The 21,417-nt window shown below is 47.9% G+C and overlaps 9 protein-coding genes across 9 annotated transcripts; 6 read left to right on the forward strand and 3 right to left on the reverse strand.

Moving 5' to 3' along the window:
* Positions 1-445: 445 nt before the first annotated feature.
* On the forward strand, positions 446-3,278 carry I303_106031 (uncharacterized protein; the record flags this gene model as incomplete). The annotated part of the gene is made up of 6 exons (XM_065969299.1): positions 446-816; positions 1,002-1,775; positions 1,891-2,260; positions 2,381-2,638; positions 2,733-2,880; positions 3,001-3,278. 6 exons carry the CDS (start codon positions 446-448, stop codon positions 3,276-3,278), a joined length of 2,199 nt encoding a protein of 732 aa, XP_065825371.1.
* Positions 3,279-4,702: 1,424 nt separating this feature from the next.
* Positions 4,703-6,063, forward strand: I303_106032 (uncharacterized protein; the record flags this gene model as incomplete). Its single annotated transcript, XM_018409339.1, has 6 exons — positions 4,703-4,800; positions 4,977-5,068; positions 5,164-5,192; positions 5,343-5,742; positions 5,827-5,922; positions 6,002-6,063. 6 exons carry the CDS (start codon positions 4,703-4,705, stop codon positions 6,061-6,063), a joined length of 777 nt encoding a protein of 258 aa, XP_018261612.1.
* Positions 6,064-7,229: 1,166 nt separating this feature from the next.
* I303_106033 (uncharacterized protein) lies at positions 7,230-8,213 on the forward strand (the record flags this gene model as incomplete). The annotated part of the gene is made up of 4 exons (XM_018409340.1): positions 7,230-7,324; positions 7,453-7,547; positions 7,636-7,664; positions 7,902-8,213. 4 exons carry the CDS (start codon positions 7,230-7,232, stop codon positions 8,211-8,213), a joined length of 531 nt encoding a protein of 176 aa, XP_018261613.1.
* A 1,176-nt stretch (positions 8,214-9,389) lies between these two features.
* Positions 9,390-10,815, forward strand: I303_106034 (uncharacterized protein; the record flags this gene model as incomplete). The annotated part of the gene is made up of 5 exons (XM_018409341.1): positions 9,390-9,487; positions 9,573-9,667; positions 10,083-10,553; positions 10,628-10,723; positions 10,766-10,815. The coding sequence occupies 5 exons, from the start codon at positions 9,390-9,392 to the stop codon at positions 10,813-10,815; spliced, it is 810 nt and encodes a 269-aa protein (XP_018261614.1).
* Positions 10,816-11,353: 538 nt separating this feature from the next.
* On the forward strand, positions 11,354-11,842 carry I303_106035 (uncharacterized protein; the record flags this gene model as incomplete). Its single annotated transcript, XM_018409342.1, has 1 exon — positions 11,354-11,842. One exon carries the CDS (start codon positions 11,354-11,356, stop codon positions 11,840-11,842), a length of 489 nt encoding a protein of 162 aa, XP_018261615.1.
* A 303-nt stretch (positions 11,843-12,145) lies between these two features.
* Positions 12,146-13,222, reverse strand: I303_106036 (uncharacterized protein; the record flags this gene model as incomplete). The annotated part of the gene is made up of 5 exons (XM_065969300.1): positions 12,146-12,278; positions 12,399-12,714; positions 12,856-12,946; positions 13,048-13,149; positions 13,220-13,222. The coding sequence occupies 5 exons, from the start codon at positions 13,220-13,222 to the stop codon at positions 12,146-12,148; spliced, it is 645 nt and encodes a 214-aa protein (XP_065825372.1).
* Positions 13,223-13,660: 438 nt separating this feature from the next.
* Positions 13,661-17,693, reverse strand: I303_106037 (uncharacterized protein; the record flags this gene model as incomplete). The annotated part of the gene is made up of 4 exons (XM_018409344.1): positions 13,661-13,753; positions 13,844-13,970; positions 14,074-17,336; positions 17,505-17,693. 4 exons carry the CDS (start codon positions 17,691-17,693, stop codon positions 13,661-13,663), a joined length of 3,672 nt encoding a protein of 1,223 aa, XP_018261617.1.
* Positions 17,694-18,174: 481 nt separating this feature from the next.
* I303_106038 (uncharacterized protein) lies at positions 18,175-19,598 on the forward strand (the record flags this gene model as incomplete). Its single annotated transcript, XM_018409345.2, has 3 exons — positions 18,175-18,337; positions 18,516-19,411; positions 19,530-19,598. 3 exons carry the CDS (start codon positions 18,175-18,177, stop codon positions 19,596-19,598), a joined length of 1,128 nt encoding a protein of 375 aa, XP_018261618.2.
* Positions 19,599-19,744: 146 nt separating this feature from the next.
* Positions 19,745-21,023, reverse strand: I303_106039 (mitochondrial 37S ribosomal protein uS9m; the record flags this gene model as incomplete). The annotated part of the gene is made up of 3 exons (XM_018409346.2): positions 19,745-19,765; positions 19,838-19,908; positions 20,081-21,023. 3 exons carry the CDS (start codon positions 21,021-21,023, stop codon positions 19,745-19,747), a joined length of 1,035 nt encoding a protein of 344 aa, XP_018261619.2.
* Between the last annotated feature and the right edge of the window lie 394 nt (positions 21,024-21,417).

Raw genomic sequence — 21,417 nt, forward strand, 5'->3', positions numbered from 1 at the left:
GAAGCAGAGACACCTCTGTCTTCAACGTCTATGTGGAAGCTTTGTGAGGCTAGATATGAATTTGACCCTATCCTCGGCTCCTGCGTTTGCTTTGTCTCTGTCAAAGTCCCCAGCTTCCACCCTATGCATCCCGTCTTCCCGTGGATTATCGCGCAATCTCGCTTTTTCTTCTGGCACATTGAGCAACGATGACACCCATCGATTTAACCATGAAACCATGGAACTATGAAACACATTTGGGCGGAGTAGCCCGCTTCGCTTGTTTTGATCAAACACCCCTTCGCTACAAGTATCCACCTAGTCGGATGAACAGAACAGATAATGCATAGAAGAGATCTATCGCTGGCTCCTTAGACCACTCTCATACTCATACTCATACCTCGACTCATGATTGGTCATTGAGGTCCCGAGACAGGACAAGACAAGACAAGCCCGGAGCTGCAACATGGCAGACTCGATAGGAATACCAATAGCGGGTCCTTCAACGATGTTTCCCACCACTTCGATCTCGACTAACATCAACACACCTATCCCGGCGTCGACGCCTACGATACTGGAATCGCTCAATACGTTATTGGTGGCCCATCAGACGCGGAACCTATCTTTGACGCACTTACATCCTTATGCGCCTTTACACATCTCCAATATCAATGGGAAAGATAACGGAAAAGGCAAAGGCAAAGGCAAAGATCGAGGGAATCTAGCGGTTATTAGTGATTTGAGGCAAAGTGTAGCTCGTCTGAGAGCTACACTGGAAGGACCGGGCTCGGGGGATGGGGAAGTGCAGGGCAGGCTGATAAGAGGTCTCAAAGAGATGTGAGTCTAGTCTCTCCATCGTTTATCCTCTCTTTGTCGTGTTTCGTTCACGATTCTGGCATGTCCTTCGTGGTCATTGCCGTAGTACATGTCTTGGAGTCTCAGAAGGTCAAAAATCATACAACGAGGGGGTTCATTGAATCGATCATACGCTGATACTATACATATATATCTATGACTATTAGCTCAACACATCAACCGAATATCCTCGCATTACTCCCAACCCTCCAACCTTCCCTCGCATCTAATCTCAGCTCTGGCTCTAGCTCTGGCTCTGGGTCTGGGTGTACACCGCTCTTCCCCTCAAAATCACTTCTATTGTCTCCGACCAAACTACTAGAGAAAATATCACTCGAGAGCGGATTACAATGTTTCATCGAAGATCCGCAATTCGGCTTGATGCGCTCGAGTCTGGCGATAGCTGGGGGGAGGTTCGTCTGTGATGTTGATCTAAGTGATGATTTGGGGGTTCCTGATGCTGAAGCCGACGCTGAAGGCGAGGGCGAGGGAGAGGGCGAGGGAGAGGAGGGAGGCGAAGGTGAAGGGGTTGAAAAAGGGGAGGATGATGATGATATGGGTATGAATCCAAATACGCACAATGGGACCACCGCAACGGAGATGAAGACCAAACAAGGCTCGACATCATCGGGTAAAATCAGATTAAGCAAGATATCAGTCAATCATATTACCCTCTCTGGCACTACGGCGAAATCAACATATATCACAAGTGTCCTGAAGAGCCTGATTGAACGTTATTTGGATGCGTATTACGATGATCATCTAGACGATTTTGCCAAGGAAGGGGTGCTGCGGGAATTGGAAGACGGGTTGAGTGAATTGAGGGTGTTGGATGAGTACTCGGCCGGAGCGGAGGATGGTAAGGATGGGAAGGATGGGTTCGAAGAGTTGGAGAGGGTTGTCAAGGTTCTCGATCAGTTCAGCAAGAGCGATGATGGCAAGTGAGTCCAAGAATCTGATCTCCGATACACGAGTGCCTTCTCTCCATTGGAGTTGACTTGGATCTTGTAACGAGTGCATCAATCATACTGACATTGGTCATTGAATGCAATACAGCTCTAGCAGAATTTACAACGCCGAATCCCGCTCGATCTTCCCTACATTCCACTTACTTCCTCCGACTCTCACCTCGCCTCTGACACCGACACCGACACCGTCTGAGCAGTGCAATCAATCGCACAATCCATCAATCAAGATACGGCCATCGAGACCTGGCGAGACCATCCCATCTCCAACATTGGGTGGTACGGCCAACGAAGATGTGAACATGGAAGATAGCGCAAATGTCGCTTCCAATTGGGCCAAAGAGTGGATAGTGGAGATCAAAGATGATTTAGTGGTCAGGAGGAATTTCTTGGATCCCACAACGGAAGGGGAAGAGAGTGATTTGGGTGTGATGAATGGGGTGAAGGTTGAAAATCTACTTGTGCGCGTCTCATCTCTTCCCTGTTCTTCAGCTCACCATGCAGATGGGGAAATTCGGAAGGATGTTCTTTGCTAATACTGAGAATGGGTTCGATTTGGTCAATTCGATTCGGCATGGTAGTACCGCCCGTATCCCGCACCTCCATTACCTTCTCTTGCTCAACAGATCCAGCTCTTCCCTTACGCTTCGACGTTCTCTCACTCGTCAGCGTCCTCATCTTCGTCGAATGTTCATGGTCACGAAAAAGACGATATGAGCGAGCATAAAAGTGGAATGCTAGAACAAAGATGGAGTATGGTCCAACCTGGCCCTGAGGCGTTTGTCGTCGGGCGAATCGGTGTGCCTTCTGCTTCAGAAGGATTGGGTAGATTGTTGAATGTGAGTGAGAGTTCTTCTAGTGGTGAAATCATCATGAGGTATACTGCGGATGTATCAGTGGAAGCTGACAACGGGTTTCACTCTGCCACACCAGGTAATTCGAAATCAAATTGTGTTGAACAGACTATTCAGCACGATATTCAAAGTCGAGAATCTGGTACCGGATCAAGTTGACCAGGCGGGCGAAGATGGACAAGATGTTGATGATATGGGTGCTAGTGATTTAGAAGATCTTCTTGCTGGTACGTGCCCTTGTCTCCGATCATGAATCATGAAACACTCGTCAATCTGAGTTTTGATCGAAGTATGAAGTATAATGAGAGATGATGGCGCATACTATATGCTGATGCATCTGTGACTAGGCGGACAACGTTCTATACCGATCAATATGAGTTTAACCCAAAGCTCTATCGAGATCACTTTCCCGTTGATCAGCATCAGCTCGGACAATGGGAAGAGTCAAGGTCAGGTCAAGGATGTACACTTGATTGTAAGACCCAGTGCGGAAGAGAGACAGGGTTTTATGGATATTCGAGTGGATGGAGAGGTATTTAACCTGCATTCTGGGGCAGCACTCAGTCTGCTTGACGTCGTAAGAGAGGTCATTGACAAGAAGAATAAGGTCGAATTGGGCAAATGAACCAGTATGCATTCATTTGACTATGTGTACTGAGTTGTCATTCCACTCAGCCGTTGGGACAGGTTCTTTGTGGACATGCGGATCATAGGGTCCGATCTGTATACTGACGCTTTGATCACACGGGAAAGGAATAGGGAAACGCTTCTCTCTACACATACACGCACACGCACACGCACACGCACACGCACAAACCTCTACCGCTTCTCACCGCTTCTTATCCGAAGATCCTTCCTCGGAGTTCATTCGGGTCAACGCGAAAACATGGTAGATCTTCCCTTTACCCTCATCCACAATGAGACATGCAGATATCGATATTCATGACTTACTACGATGTTGATATTGATATTGCTCGTGATTGGAGACGACTTGACGCAGAGTGGCGGATCTCGTTTGATCCCGGCGTTGCAGAAAGAGCAGTCAGCGATGCCAAGCAACGCAGATCTTTTGGATACTCAGTATCAAAAGACGATCTATATATACTCAGGGTCTAGAAAATTCAACGAACAAATGTACAAATGGTGTTTCATCTTTCTGAACCATCAATCAATTTACGGTTTAAGCTTCGCTACGATTGTAATAACGATCCAAGCGTTTCTTTGCCGGGGATGCCACTTTGTTCCCGTACCTGAGCACGGACCCCTTAATTTCTGCGCTTCCTTTAGATTGCTCTTCTAGCTCTAACTCGACATGAACCACTCGGTCTCTCGCTTGTGCTCTCTTCTGCATTGCATTGCATCTCCTCAACGACGTCTGAATCACGATCAGTAGAGAAGAAAATCACTGAGGATCAAGACCTGCTCAAGTCACCGGTATTTGTGGAACCATCATTGGTCGTACCGCGACAGTACAGTATCAGTTTCGTCAAGGAGAAGAGAAAGTCCCTACCGCACCATCAGCATCAGCATCATTCATCCATCAACCAATTTCAATACAATACAATACAATAATCTGTTCTGCGGCATCAAGGGGCGTAAAAAGAGGTCTTTGTCATTCCCAAAAGATGGAACCGATTACGCTCTGTCATTTTACCAGGGGAGATACCGTACGATCAACTATGAACAACAGTCGACAATTTACTTCCAGTTTATTATATTTGGTGGTCAATCTTACTGAGACACTGAGACTTACCGCACGATCAACCAATCATTCAATCAATTTTTCCAGTGGAGCCATTAACGATGCGACAGTCCTTTGAGGGTGTTTACTGATTTTCTTGACGATCCACTGAAGTCTCCGAGTACCACTGATGTATATATATATATATACACACAGTCGTACCACAATTGGGTCGACCGAGCTATCAAGATAATCCTTCTTCCTCTTCAACCTACTCTTCATCCTTCTCATTCTCGTTCACCTTCCTTCTAGCCCTTCCTATATCATACACCTTTTGCTTATATCCTCACACATAGCCTTCAGCCACCATGCGCATCTTCTCGATTATCTCTTTGCTCTCTGTAGCTTCCCTCGCTCAGGCTTGGCCTTATTGCGGTACCGTCACCGACACTTATACCAAGACTAGGTGAGTTGAAACATCTTGCTCTTTAGATGCGATGTCGAGCGATGGACAGTTATGGTTCCTATACCACCGCCATCCAATTATTGGACCTGTTGTCATTCCTCCGACCCGAGCCTTGCGGTGTACAATCAGTCTGAGGGAACCAGGCTGACAGTCTTTTTTTCGGTTTTCAATTGCAGATACTCGACCGAATACGCTCCAACCGTCACTTCGACTCATACGAGAAAGATCCCCGTCTGCTACGAGACCGAGTACATCACTCAGACCAGGAGTGAGTGCTTCATCCTACATTTCCCTCTCATCGCTATGTCATTGCCAATGATCCTTGGTACATCGAAGGGTGAGCTGACGTTATACCCACTATAGCCAAGCATGTCGAATCTACTGCTTACGAGGTGCGTTCAGCAGACTCCTTTTGACTGCCTCACTTCGCAAGCGCCACATACCGCCTTTTCGATCCGATGTACATAATCTCATCTTGCATCTGTTTCATTCATTGTACTTCTCGGTCGATGCTCACTGATCATGGAATTCTCGCGCCACAGACTACCACCAAGCACCGAACCAAGACTTCTACTATCACCGCCTACCCCGTTCAGACTACCATCTTCAAGACCAAGGTAGTCCCGACCTGTACTCCTGGTGGCGGCTATCAGGCTCACAAAAGATCCAACATCGAGCTCGACGAGCGAGAATTGGAAGGTCTGACTAACGCTGAAAGGATCCAAAGGGGCTTACCGCTTTCCAAGCCCAACCATCTCCTCAAAAGGCAGAACGTCGATGCCGAAGTCGAGGTCGATGCTCAAGGTAGAAAGAAACCCAAGCCTTCTTGTTACCCAACTCACGTCCACACTACCGTCTACACCACCAAGGATAAGACCATTACTCCGACCCACTGGGAGACCACTACTAAGTGCGCCTGGACCAAGACCGTTGATGAGATTGGTAAGTTACCTTCTTACTTCTAATCCATCCCACCCTTTCTTGGTGAGGAGAGATCGAGCTCATGCGTTTGCTCGGTGTAATCAGTCCGAACTCGAACTACAATCACGGACGTTCATACTCAGACGATCACCGAACGTGGCGAACCGGTTATCATCACTACCGCCACGACTCCCACAAGAAGTGAGTCTTCCCATATCTTTGCCGTCAACAGAACTACAGAACTATGCCAGAATAATACGCTAACAAGGTTTCAATCCAGCTCACACCTCTACAATCACTTCGAGAACCATTACTGGGGAATGTAGACCCACACACTACTAAAAGGAAAGACGATACGCGCTTTCGGTTCTCATCTAATTCTCTGATCTCGGTTTAATTGATGCATGCGGGACATAATGTCTATAGTTACACTCTTTTCTCTTCTTGCCAACTTTCTCAATAGGTAGATACATACACAACTATAAGTCGCAAATTAGGGAGATGGACAATGCATATACATACATCAATCTCATAGAATGAATCGTGTTCTCGAAATGTTTCTGCGGCATGTCTCGCTTGGATTGTCAACCATTGTTGCGGACTGGATAGTACAGGAGCTTGTCTTCCCCGATCAGTCATGGTTCGTTTCTTAAGATCCAAAGTGCTTTAGGCAGACCTGAGAAGCAATAAGTGGCCATCACAGAAACCACATGTTGTGATGACGGTTGAGAAAGCGAGCAAGATTAGTATATTGTATGCTGTCTAGTCTGATCGAAGGAATGTAGATCTCGGCGATCAGGCGATCTGTGAGAAAACAGGCTATTGTAAGGTGGGGATGTTCTCGATCACATCGATAGCAAGGCGGCAGAGTGAAAGATCTACAGTGGCTCAAGCGAGATAGCTGATGATGTGATGAAGGTTCTGTTTACCGTATTCGCTTCAGAGATCCAGAGCGTCAACACAGTCCGTCCTTCTGAAAGGATGGGAACACCATCAGAAGATCGACAGAGTTTAACAGTTGAGCCGTCTCACGGGAGGCGATCTATGGAGGACCTTCGATGGACTACCAATAAGTCACCTTTGGTATCCGCTATATCCTTCCGATGTGGTATAATGGACTTCCTAGTGGGCAAAGCGAAAGAACCTTCCTCGACAGCAGAAGCAGATTCTGATGCCCATACTATATTGCGTGCATCTGGTCCTCACATGACATTTTCAGCCTTTGATTGATCCTATCTTTCACTGTTAAACGTCTGGACACATGACCAATACGGATTTTTGACTTGGCATCATCAGCATCAAAGCTTGTAGATACTCTGAGAAGGCTTCCGATGGCCTCGATAGCGTATTGATATTTAAATATGGTAGACAGGTGATCTTCCGTACTACTGTATTCCACTTGTGCTCAGTTCATTCCACCTTAGACGCTCTCTCGATTCGATTGAAGTCAAGTCATCCCGTTCCAGATCCGATATCAAGAGACCCTTTGCCAACCCGACTGTTTTTAGATGTGGTTCATCATCTGGTTATTCTTCTTAGCTCATACTGCGGTGAACGCTCAAAGACAGTGTCCTACAATCACCGCCACCGATACCGTAACGGAGTGAGCATACTTCCTATGGTTCCCTCAATGTCCGAATAGTCAACAGAACATCTGAAGACATCAAGCTATGAATCAGACATGCCAAATCACGGGTGAGGCTGACATCGGTGTCATGTCGTGAAATGTAGCACGACCACCACTGTTGCCTCGGTGACTGTGACTACCACTACGACTGACACTTTGTCGTACTGCACTGAGACGAGTACATACTATGAGACGTCCAGTGAGTCCAATATCTTTTAAGTCCACTGACTATCGGAACAAATGGTTTCGGCAGTACAGCTGACCTGATTAAACTGTGGTGGCGACAGCGGATATCACTTACACGAACTCGTACACCGTGAGCAATATCTCCCCTGGCTATAGATCGCAGTCGTATGGTTATGTCCAAATGCTGAGAGACTTGACGTTCGACGGACTGGTTGATTCTATCGTAGACAACGACAACATATCCGGCAGCCACGACTTATCGCGTAGTCGCCACTACCACCCAGACATTCACGACAACCACAACCCGATATGTGGACTGTGATCCTCCTACCATAGCCCTACCATAGCCCGAGCATTGCCTGCTCAGACTGGCACCGTGGTCTCCGGTGCTGGCGTTGGTGCGGTGGCGGGCGCCAAACCAGGAGTAGGAGCGGAAGATACCAAGGCCAAGCGAGAATTGACTAATGCAGAGAGACTCCAAAGAGGCTTACCACTTCTCAAACCCCATCTTCGATCGCCCCACGCAGGCAGATATGGAAGCGGAGCCAAGAAGAGACAAGACCCAAGTTGCACCACAGATTACGTGACAATCACCGCCACTACGACCACTACTTCGGTATCGACTCCTACTGAGACTGAGACGACGTACACTTGTCTTTTGACGTCACCGAGGATGTGACTGGTAAGTCTCATAGCAGACTACACGCTCAATCACGACCGTACAGTAGCTAAGCTCACTGATGGCTGGTATGCTTTTTGTCATTGTAGTGACAAATACCGCAACGCAGACAGATACGATTACGGTGGTCAGGACTACAGAAGCTCCCACCGTGACCAAGACTGTGGATATCACACTTACAGAGCGTAAGTCTCTTTGCTTTTACCGTCTCGCGACTGTTGGGAGGTTCTATACCAGTAAGGTTCGAGCTAATGATCGAGGTCTAGTCGAATTCGTCACTTCTACGTCGATCATCTGCTACTGAGTCGATCAGTCGGTGTGCATGGGAGATTAGTGTGATTGTCCGATTCACGTACCTTACAAATGATGGAAGGCCGGACGTTTGATCGGCAGAACTTCGCGAGACACAGAGATCTGGCCTATAATCTGATTTTCGGGTATGACAAGTATGTATGTGCTATTTTTCGATGTATGCCAAGTATGTACGAATAGGATCTTTCCATGGATGAAAAGCCGGGATATCTTTTGAGAAGTGTGATTCGTAAATGTATCTTGAGAAGTGTGATTTAAAACTTGATCTCGAAGTCACTTGTTGTTTGTTTGCCTGATGACTTGCGGTCGAGAGCCGAACAATCAGAAGATCCTCAAGCGTGTGTGTGTGATGATATCGCAATGATATTCCTCTGTCATGTGCCATTGTATACTGTAGACACTCGACTGATTCCATCAATTACCCATGTGAGGGTTGCTCAGCATAGCGGAGGAGGTACCCGATTTGGCACACGATCAACGCACGATCATACTCGATACGAAGCTTGGGGACATTCGCACAGCAATTATACTAGAGTCACCGTACTTTGTAAATTTCAGAATTCTGATCGCTAGGTCCTGGCAGATGACCTCCGTCGTACACTGTCTGGCGCATGTCTGGACCTGATCCTCCATCTTTCAACCGCGGACGGAGGTATGAGACGGGAAGAATCGAAAATACTACAATGTATACAAAACAGCGCAGCTGTCTACCTTTCATCTGGTCCCACATCTTGTGTCTATAAGAGGTCAATCAGTTGCTCAAGGTCTGCTCCAGTCCTTTCCTTCAAACCATCTGCTAGAAACTTCCCGCTACTATCTGTGCCCCTCTCCCTCTGATCTTTACGGTATTTACCCGCTCTCGAAATGTGGCTCGCTGCTGTTCTTTTGGTGTTTGCCATTCTTAAATCGGTTGCCATTGCTGCCGACTGCCCAACGATCACTCAGACAGACACCACTACGGAGTAAGTCAACCCCCATCTGAGACCTCGTCTATCGTGCAGGCATCCATGTGACAGCGTTCAAGCCCTGATGGCGATGTGAGCGTAGTGTATCCACGGTGATCGGCTCTTCGACTCTCACTTCGACTACTACGACCACCGTCGCCTCGTGCGAGGAGACTACCACGGAGTCGACTACGACTAGTGAGTCAAGCCCGTGATCTTGTTCACTTCACTCGATATCACTTCACATCACTGCTCGGTCTTCCTCTGGCTAGCCCGCCATATGACAATCAGTCGTTGTGCTGTCTAGTGCCATTAGCTGATGGCAGAATTGCACAATATCATGCGTTCCTCACGCCGCGCTTTGACGCCATATCATCACAGCTGAACATTCTCAGACTGCCACTCATACCGTAAGCTTCAAGCTCTTGCCTTCTGACCACTTCAACAATGCTATCGTACCCGACCAAGATGACCTCCGAAGCAGCATGCTTGTCTCACCTAGGAGTATCTGGTAATACCCGAACGTTGATCCGGGTCGGTGACTAATGTATTACACTACTGTACACTATTCTTTTTTGACTTCAGACATTCACTTCGACCCCATTGACCACAGCAACTCGCTACAACCTGCGCGTCTACAACACCGATATCACTCTGACTATATCTAAGAACTGTACTTTCCACGTCGATCCGTACGGTAACAGAGGACGAACCGTTATTCCATGCGGAACTACTACAACGATCATCACTCAGCAAGTCACCGTCACAGCCACGCCCACACCTGGGTCTGACTATGAAATACCTAGACCGGCATCCATATCACAGTCTCTTCCTACGGCTGCTGCATCAGAGATAAAACCAGATCTACGAGAACGACGAATCACCAATGCGGAGAGACTGAAGCTGAAGTTACCGTTGATGAAGCCGCACACCAGACAACCAGGCTGGAGAAGGCAAAATGATCCTAGTTGCACCACCAATTACGAGACTACTACGTCTACTCAAAGTGTTACTACCACTTCGATGCCGACATCTTGGGTGACCGTCACGGACTGCTCGACCACCAATACGGCTACTACTAAGGGTGAGTAAATGTATGAGCTGCCTCAGTCTGACTCCCCCGTCTGTCTTTGTTGACAATTGGGGAATTAACTGTAGATGTGAGCACCGAAACGACGACAGATACCTCGACCGTCACCAATACATACACTGAAGACACCAGTACGATCACTACACATGTCTATTCAACCACTAGTAAGTCCCATTCTCCCAGTTCTGACGCATGGATATCTCTAGGACATTCCGGATGGAAGCGAGGAACCATACTGACCTCCAATGGGGAGTAGCTTATACCAGGACTGTGGCTACCACTACGAGCTGTTTGCCGTCCAAGTGAATGGTCAGTGTGCGTTAGTATTGGATCTTGTGTCCCCTCCCGTGTCCCTGTCCAGCTATTCGAGTCCCATATGAAGATTCCCAACATATGTACAATAGTGACACGTGTGCGAAGTAACGTTCATCAATGTGTGGAGTAGTCCCTAATGTCGATTTAACAACACCCCTGTACGATGCGTTGTTGATAAATGTACTGCCAAGTATGGTCATATGCTCCTTAAGATTCACCTATGAAGCGAAAATATACCGCAGAGCGCAGAACACACCTTCGGAAGAGTTGAAGGGGGTTAAGTGATTGTCACGATGTCATCAGCATCAGCTGCATTGACAGTCACATAGCCAAAGGACTGTCTGTGCGCACTCCGACACGAGTCATTTGCGTCCATTCTTTCTTTCGTATATCTTGAACTCACAAAGCGACCATATCAATACTTGCAGTGATCAGTCAATCATTCCATCCGCAACACTAAAGTGAAAAGGCCCTTGAAGATGATCTTGCCTGTGTCTGACTCTTCACCTAGCTCAAGCTATCTAACATGTGAAAATCATCATTCTCCTCGATCCAAACGACATCGATCTTACTCTCCTTCACCTTCACACTTGTCATCTTACTACACGCCCTCGATCAAATTGAAAAGACGCAAGCTCCTCAAAAGACTTCGACAAGACCACCGACAGATCTCATCAGCCTATTTGTTCATTGGTAGACTTGCGTCTCCCCCTTTCGTCTTTTCCTCGGTCGGGAACTTGACAAAGAGTAATTTGAATTGGATCTTTACTGGGAATATCGATGAGGGCTCTTACTTGGCTGAAGAGGATTTAAGAAGATCTACTAGACCGGAAGGAAAGGTTTGGGAGTTGTCGATAGATGATGGATTGGATCCTCTGTCAAGCATTGAAAGAGAAGAAGAAGAGAAGGGTATCAGTGGTACAAGGCGAAATCTTCAGGCCGATTTGATCGATCTCACGTCAGCTTGAGGGTTGGATATCTCGGTGCGGGGAAGTGTCATTGAGGGTGAGTCACATGTCATACTGGCATGCAAGGTTACAGACACCGGGGTATGAATTCCTGACATGCTAGTTTGCGTTAACGAATGAAGGTGACATGAACATGTACGATCGCTTGCAGGTCTTATGAGGGGCGAGTCAATTGAGTAGTTGGTCGGGTCTACCAAGGAGAAGAAGAAGAAGAAGAACACATGTAATTGTACATACATCTTATGCGATACCTTTCCTACATTATAATCGCCCCCAGATTGGACAGCCTGTATCCACATTGATCTACCTCTTCACGCTGGGAGTCTTTGAGACTGTGGCTATACTATTCCCGGCGTGTTCACGAATCGCAGCCCACGGATTGGATTTGTAAGCCGGATGCGAAAGTACAGCAGGGATCCGTTTTGACGCTTCTTGGCTGCGGCGGAAACAAGAGGTAGGTAGGTAGGTAGGTAGGTAGGAAATCCAATTTCACGATATCAGCTTCAGCGTTCATTTATCGATTCCTGAACGGAAATGATACTGTCGTGTGACTCACATAACATCTCTCCGCTTCTTCTCATTCAACGTCCTCCCTCTTCCTTCCGAGATTTTCCCTTCCTCTCTTTTCTTATCTGCGATCCTCCTTTTCTCTTCTTCAATCTTCTCTTTAGTCTTCTTCCTCTTCTTCTGTACACCCACTTTCACCCGTTCCTCCTCCTCGTCACTCACTTTGGTCTCGGGTTCAGGTAATATAGAGCTCAACGCATTTTCGAGCGATTCCAGGTTGGTTGAAGCAGAGAGGGATTTGGCTTTTCGTTTCTCACGCCGTATATGTGATTTGGATTTTATCAAATATGGATGGGGGGCTGATTCTGCATGAGTCCATCTGATGGTTAGCATTCAGCATTTACGCGATTCGGAAGGGTGTTGGAGTATCGGTGTACATGATATTACGATGTGTTCGAGCGAGTCGAGTGGTATGCTGAGAAAGCGAAAAAGAAGACGACACTCACGCACGGCAGCTACGAAGTACGCTTTCCTTTGACTCTGCGATCGGGACGTAGACGCAGAAGGCTCGTCCGGAAACGTCGTGAATGCATCCTGCTGTGTGGGCGAAACACGATATCAGGGCCAACGTTATGGTGAATCGTCGTGGACCAGTCCCTCGTGATTGTGCGTTAGTGAGTAAGTGGGCTCGTACTTACGGGTGTATCTGCAATAGGAGCCGGCACAGGCTCGCTTCGTAGCTTGGACGGGAGAGATACCGCTGAGGTATGTAATCTGGACTTTGTTCGATCGGCTCTTGGCTATATATCATGGTAAGAAGAGTAAGCTAAACCGCCTTGATAAGCTACGGAAACGATATGTAGGGCTTACCATCTTGTCTAAGTCTCCGTGATGCGTGGATATGTGACTCTGAGTAGGTCGCGTCGTGAGATTGGTGGAATTCTATAGTACTTTTTTTGGAGTATTGACATCGACATATAGCTGATGGTTTCGCTTGGTGTTTGTTGGGTTCCTCCAAATTTGCGAATTTGCGAAGTGACCCAGCGCGAGTGATTCGGATCTATTTCCGTCGGAACCTCTGGGCAGCCCCACAGCCATGCAATCCAGGATATTCCTCTGAGTTAGCTGAAGCAGGGTGCTGGCCTGCAATTGCCTTGGAATTTTGATATGCAGCGTGACATTTCAGTCTGAAGCACACAGCGCGCAAAATACGTATGCATGGACTATACATGATCATACACATCTTACAAATCATCGTATCTTTCTGAATTCACCGATAAAACCATGCGTTCATCTGATAATCTTCACCCATTACCATCCCAACAAAGAAGCTACCATCTGCGATGGTTTTCCCGCTGTTTGGATCCCCATAGCACCCGGAACAGCTATCGTGCGAGGTTGCATCTGTCCGACCGAACACTTGAAATCAGCCAATCTGCTACTCATCACTGGGGAAAAAAGACATAACGTGAGATGTAGTTGCGCTAAACCCACAGAATCGACTTTATAATTATCTTTAGCCTCTTGGAGATTCACAGGATTTCTCATCCATTCTTCGCGGCGCTTTCGAGCTGATTCTCGTTGAGCAGCACTAGCTTCGTACTCTCTTTGTTGTTCGGGCCTTAACAAAAGAAAGGAAAAAAACCCAAAACCAAAAAGAAGGTCAGTATGATGAACGTCGTCCATGTAAACTCTGACGAATGAGACGAAGAAACCAGACACACGTTAATATCCACTCTTCAGCCCATCCACCGCGTTTCACAACCTTCGGTGTCTCCTTCTTATCTTTCATCTCGCTTTTCAATTTCGGATCTTTCTCTTTGTCCTTCGCGTTCGGCGTCGACGTGCCCTGAAGCAACGCCAGGGTGTTGCCCAGTAGCCCCATGGAGGGTCTAGGTGCTGGTGCTGGTGCAGGTGCAGGTGCAGGGGACGAAGTCGCAGCAGGTTTCATTCCAGTGGGTAAGGACTTTCTCGGTGGTACAGCTTTCTTATTAGGATTCGAGTTTGGATTCGGGTTCGGGTTCAGGCTCCCGCCCTCTTCCGCAGATGGTTTTGGTTTAAGGGATGATAAGCCTTCAGACTTGTTGATGGGCGTATCAGGACCTTTGATTTTATCGGCTACTTCCGACGGGCGAGGTTTCTTCTTATTCACCTTGGGAAGGGGTTTTAATGTCAATGTCGATGTCTGCTGAGAGGAAGGGTTCGCCGATTCTCCATCCTGCGGCTTCTCAAGCGGAATCGAGCTTGATCCTTCTGCTTTCTGTTCTTGTTTGGCATCGTGTGTTTCAGCCAACGCACGGTTTCCCTTCTGCGCGAGGTCAGATCCCGCTGATTTCTCAGCACCCTTTCGCTTGGCGAGTTCGCTTTCTTCCTTGTCTTCTTTCACTATCGGCTGGGTCATTGACTTTTCCTTTGCCTTCGGCAGCTTCTTCTTAGGCTGCACGTCCGCTTTCTCATCCTCTTCGTCGTCCTCTATCATCCTCTGCGTCTTCCTTTTCGGCTTGACCACATACTCTTCGTCTGATTCTGAATCACTCGAATAATCTCTGACTGGTCTTTTCGATTTCGGCTTTGTCTGCGATTCCACTATCGGTTTTTTCTTTTGTTGCTCCCTCGCCTCTTCCACTGATTCTTTAGCGTTCGCTATCTCCTTAGGTAGCTCGCTTGTTGCTTTCGCGGCGGGAGCCGGCGACTCGCTTGGTGTTTTGGAGGATTTGATGATAATCTTCGGCTTCTTGACTGGTTCCTTGGTGTCTCGAACGGGATCAGGATCTACCGATTCGGATTTCCTTTTCTTACTCAATCCAGCCTTTTTACCTGGTTTCGTGACTGGCGGAGTTTCCGACCTTTTTTGTTCCGATCCGGGAGCAGTGGATGAACCAGCTGTACCTTGCTTGGTTGATTTAGATCCGACATTCAATTTTATTTTTGGAATTTTAGCTGGACTAGTACTTCCTTCTGCGACCGATGCGGAGGCTGAGGATACTCGGTCGGAAGTTGAATTGAGTCGAACGGATGGTGGCCTACCTCTTTTCTGTTTGGGTTCATCTTCTTTCTTCGCTTTTGCTTTCTTAGAACTGCCGTCCTGTTCTTCTGCTTCAGGTTTCGTTGACGTACTACCCGACGCTTTTGCTCCCTTGCCTTTGTGCGAAGCTACCTGTGTTGCATGCTCTTCATCCTTCGTAGCGGAAGGTATTGCCTGTGATGTACTGGCTTTAGGTTGTGACATGGGAGGAGGGGTCAGGCTAGAATCGCTGAACCCCTCGTCTTTCGGAGTCGGGGCGGACTCCATCGGAGGCGTAGGAGCGGAAGCTGGTGGCACAGACTCTAACGGTGATTGATAACGAGACGGCTTTTTAGCTTGCCTTTTGGGTAATGAAGACATATTGTTGCGGCTATGCGGATCGGGAACAGCGTACTCTGCCTTGTTCACGCTGAGCGTCTCTTGGGCTGTGTCTGAGGGGGTATCGACAATTTTATCCGTAATAGCTTCGAGTTCCACTTCAATTCCGAATTCGCGATGTGTCGAAGCTGCTTCCTCGTTGCTTGATCTCAGGGCAATCCGGGTGGATTGTCGACGTAACAGACCTAACTGAGGCCTCAAAGGCGCTTTCGATGGACCCCTGGACTTTACTTCAGTCGTATGTCTAGTCGAATCGACTGCTGGCGGGAGGTTTGCGGTCTCCGTGGAAGTCGTAGAAGAGCTTTGAAGGACGAGTGGTGCAGCCTCCTCTTGACGTGTTTCCGCTCGTGGAGCTGGATCAGCGAGAAACGATTCGGGTAAATCTGATAGACTAGACGAGCGAGTGTTGGAATCTAGATCGCGCGATGGTGTTTCGGGCGATTTCTTGGTGCCAGTTCCAAATGATTCACTATTCTTCAGACTAGTAGTATCGACCGGCACATGCGATTGTACGGGAAGATGATTATCGAGGCGTTCGAATGTTATCGGAAGGATCGAAGGTTCTGCCAAGTCAGGTGGTAACAGGCGAGGAGTGACGGCTATTTCCGTTGGAGCAGGCGATAATGATGATGATGATGATGAGGATGAGGTGGAAGCGTAGCCTTGGAGAAGAGCTAGACCACTGTTTAAAGGTGTCTGATCAACCTTTGAGCCTTGTAATTGACGTGCAGGAGTAGCGATCGATGGAGTTCTGGGGTGGGGGCTCGACTCGACGAGTTTCGATTCAAGATTCAAGGGGACAATGTGAGAAGGAGAAGATTGTGCTTGCTGCGCGGCACAGGCTAGTAATTGTAGTGGGTCTAGATCGCTTCTATCATGGGAGTCTGCGGGAGTAAACCTCGAAGGTCTAGATTCCGCTTTTTGAGATTGTTCAAGAGAACTTGAGGATGGTTGGAATTCAGTATGTTTGAGCTTGACTGGCAGTGCAGGACAACAGGTGACTTTGTAAGCGCTTTCGTAGTAGCCGGCGAGAGAGGGATATGGGAGATTTGCTGATTGATATGTGATTTCTGATGAATCAGGTTGATAGGTCTGTACCAGCTGAGGAGTGAAGTATTGGCCGACTGCACTCGACGACTGTGGAGCTGAAAGATCGTGCAGAGGTACGTCGACCCTTGCTGCAGAGGTCGTATGTCGAGTGCGTACTCTTCTCGTTGTTGATCTCCGTGCAGCTGATCGAGAGGGTTCAGCAGGATTCAGTGGATCTTCAGAAGGAGTTCCACCTTTCTCCACGACTATGTCTTTGTCTTTCTTTCTAGGCCTGCCCTTTTTTCGTTTGGGTGGAGGTTCGACTGCGATAGCAGCAGGCACAGGCGGGAGGTGAGATAGGATACTTGGTGGATCTTTGTCCCACTCGATATGCGGATCAGGATCAGAATCAGGATCGGGATACAAGTCCGGTCGTTGGAGCCCAGGTGGAATAGGCGATAAGCAATTCAGAGGATCGGGATCGGGGTCTAGGTGCACCGCTTCTTCGGGGTGAGGTGACGTGGGCGATAAACAATTTAAAGGATCAGGTGAAGTCTACATCAAATCCAAAAGCGGGTCGACATGTCAGTCATGCTGTACTCGGGAGCCCACACCCGAGTCAAGGGTCGAAGGAGGAGAAGACAGCGCAGGGCTCGGAATAGGAGAATTGTTTTGGCCTCAGGGGTACTGTGGGAAGAAGCGAGTGCTGTGAAGTGGACTTACGATGTCATTCCCCTTAAATCTGTCTTGATTTTCTGCGTATGGACCGGACGATGTTTGTCTTCCACCGGTCAATGAGATCGGGGACGTAAATTGGGACAGAGGTAGAGGGATCGAAGGTCTAGTGAATGGTACAGGTGACGAGTTGTGACTATGTACAAGATCTACGACCGCGATTTTTCTCCTTTGCATACAATACCTCTTTCTCCCTTGAAAAGGCGTTGGGTGATTGGCAGATGAAAGGACCTCTCTAGAGGAGTGATGTACTCGAGAAAGGCCCTTGGTAGTTCGGAGGCCGAAGAGAAGGCGAAGGCGGATGCGATGTGTGTGTTGTATCGCTGTTCGTTGAGTAGGGAGGCTAAGAAGAAGAAGAAGAAGAAGAAGAAGCAGAAGAGGATGAGGAGAAGCGAGGAAATGATGTTGGGTTTCCTTCACTCTAGTTCCGACGGAATCGACACATTCTCGCGAATAGCTATAGCGAGCGTCGAAATGGGCCTGGATGCCGGGTGTCATCTCATTGATATGTATTAGAAGGCGACTCTGATGTCTCCCTCAACGCCTTCGCAAGCAAGTCAACACATACGTATAGACCAGCAACTCCACGATGTAGTCAGACCCAGTCAAGTCATATGCATCGGCAACAAGCGCATATCGATAGACTGCAACATCTGAAATGACCGTCCCATCTCGACTAATCTCACCTTGTCCTACACCTTTCTCAGACCACATAGTAGATACCGTCGAAGGTGTAGATATACCTATCCGAGTTTTTCCTGGACCCAGTACTCAAGATGCCAAGCTAGGGAAAAAACCCTGGTTATTCTGGATCCACGGTGGTGAGTCCAATAGCTTCGCAAATTTCATCAAGAGGTTGTTTCACCCAGTGTGTTCGTCATGTCTCTCTCATCCCATGTTCCGTGCCCTGTCGAGACCCTCAGACCGACAACCCACAACTTCAAGTCCGTATTCATCTGCACGCTGAGCTCATAGCTAAAATTGATAAACTCTCCTTAGGCGGCTGGGTCGGCGGTAAACACCTAATACCCAACTCATGGATTTACCCAGCTTTCCATGCCCTTCCTCTCGGCCTACACATCATCTGCGTATCATATCGCTTCATCCCTCAAGTAACCCTGCCCCAAATCTATTCCGACCTCGTCCGATCCTTCCAATGGTGTTTGACCAACTTGACATCAATTCTTGGTCCCGACTCCATCGACGTCGGGAGGTATGTGATAGGTGGTGATTCTGCCGGAGGACAATTATCTTCCTACTGCGCCCTCGCCCTCGACGGACATTTCCTTCCTCGACCCTTAATCAATCTAAATATATACGGTTCCGTCGATCTTGCTGATCCGCATTTATCTACCCCCTTCGACAAGCCTTTACCCTTCAACACCCCCCTCAAGATTCTGCAGGCTGCTGCAAGGGATAGTGATGCAAGGAATGCGAAAGTCACTTGCCCTTGGGTATGGGAGTTACCCCCGCAAATGGATCAAAGTACACTACAAGATTTCTGGGGGAGTGAGTATACCCCGACGAAAGAGGATGAGGTTCGGATGGATCTGAATACCCACTATGTCAGAACTGGGACACGGATCAAAGCGCTTTTTGGCTTTTGCGATCAAGATGAAGCTGAGAAGTCATCAATATCTACGAATACGAATGAATGGGATGAATTGGTGAAGAGTTGGTCGCCCCTCCATTGCCTCAAGAACAGGAAGAAGAAGAAGAAGAAGGCAGATGGACCAATGGATTATCCTCCGACGGTGATTATGCATGGCGATGATGATACTATCGTACCCATCCAGCAGAGTATCGAATTTGCGGATCAGTTGGAAGAGCTGGGAGTGGCTGTGAAGAGGATTTGGTGTAAAGGCGGAGGACATTGCTTCGAGCAGGCTATAGGGGTGAGTAGAAATTAGTCCATTCTGGTGTGACATCGTACAATATTAGTTTCCACCGAAAGATGGCGCTGATTTCAGCTTGGCTATTGGCTACTGGCTATTGCCTTGCCTCATCTCGCAGGGGCCAGAAGATGAAGGCTGGGATGAGTACATTGTTCCTTGTATTGAGTTCGTCAAGAAGTATATCTGACTCAACAGGTCGACTTTGCCGACTAGCAAGCAGAGTAGAATGGTGAATGGTGCTGTCTGCGAAGTAACTCTGTTCGTCTAAGTAGACACGATGGCTGTCATATGTATGTATGTATGTGATGTATATGCATACGGAGGGGATTGATTTTATCGCTTGACCCAAGTGTACTGATAACAAATTCATCGTCAGTATACAAGCGAAAGGACACTGGACAGACAAAATGTTAAGGTTTGACTTACCCCCTTTCTGGCCTTTGCTCTACCAGTCTTCTTCCTTTCCGTCATTCGCGTATCTCGCATCAAAGCGCCGTCTATACAATGAAACGAAACGAATTAGCAACATCCTCCACCGGTAAAATGTCCAGCATCTAGGAGATGACAGCAAGGGATGTAGCGGAGATCTACATTGATAGAAACCGTCAAAGCGGTAACGTAGAGCTCGAAGGCAAGGGTTAGAGGAAGAAAAGAATGAACATCACTCACCAGCTTGCAATATATCCCTCGCATCATCCCTCAATCCACCTAGTGCTCTCGCAACAGCCAATCCGACCGCACTAGCCTGAGAAGACATGCCTCCTCCTCTAGAGAATCCGAAAATATTGAATGCGCCGAGGTATCCCGTGATCTTAAGCGGTCGAAGGATCGTCTCGCGGTCTGAGGGTCGGACGAAGTACTGGCTTAACGGTATATGATTTATCAGGATCTCATTCCCTTGACCACTTTGACCAGAGATATCTGCGGTTGACGTTGAGTCGTCTGAGTTTGTGTTTGTGTTTGTGATTGATCGAAGTGTTTGAGAGGGTATCAACCATACTCTAGCTGAAGAAGTCTTCTTTCTTCCCATCGCATGACTTCTTCCAAATTGATCTATCCCACTAACCTCACTCTTACCCCCACTCCCACTCCCACTCTCACCGTCCACCGTTGTTGGAGCCGGCGCAGTCCTTTCATATGCACTCAATATCCGATTAATATCCCCGACTAACCCATGTTGACCCGCCAATTCAGAGACGTGTCTCAAGTGATTGAGCTCAGTGAGAAGCTCGACGACCTGACGTAGAGTGTTGGTACGTAGTTTGACATCTAGGATATTAGATAACTCATCCTTGGCCAGCCAGTTGGTTTGAGGTGGATTCAGGTGAGGTAATTCAGACGGCAAAGGGTATACGAATTTCGATCGGAGAGTCCGTTTGGCCGAGGTGATAGTTTCTTGCAGTTGGGTTAAGGACTCGTGGAATCTCGGGCGACCGGTGAAGAATTCTGAAGAGCTGGGTCGGTTGGGTCGTCGGGCGGGCAGGTAGTCTGATGAAGGTGGTGAATAGGGTGCGAGCGAGGCGTAGGATCGAGCACCACTAGCTTGAACGGGGCCGAAGACTGTTACGGAGCGGAGAGATCGGAGAGAGGAAGAAGCGACGGGGACCGACATGGTGTGAATCGCTTTGGGATTCGAAGAAGAGAAGAAAGTCTCTGGTTGATGGTACGAAAGACGTATCGTCTGCAGATGAACTCTCAACTTATTTTCGAAATACCAAGGATGCCCTCAGCTGAAGATCCGAGATTCGATAGATGGTCCACACGATAAATTTGGTTCCGTTACTCGCTGTGGGTTTTTTTAGTCCACATCACTGAATCTTCTCGACCGTGCCTTGACGTTTGCTGACCAACCTGTCTATATCTGATAAGGCGAAGCAAAAGTGAAAGATGAAACAATTCGCATCAGTTACTCGGACTCATACATCAGAATCAGATCATAATCCGGAATTGCTATTTCAGCCTTTCTTCGTGTGCTTCAGACATCAAAAATACAGTCAGCCTATCTG

This window comes from Kwoniella dejecticola, chromosome 7 (assembly GCF_000512565.2).
Source record: "Kwoniella dejecticola CBS 10117 chromosome 7, complete sequence".
Taxonomy (NCBI): domain Eukaryota; kingdom Fungi; phylum Basidiomycota; class Tremellomycetes; order Tremellales; family Cryptococcaceae; genus Kwoniella; species Kwoniella dejecticola.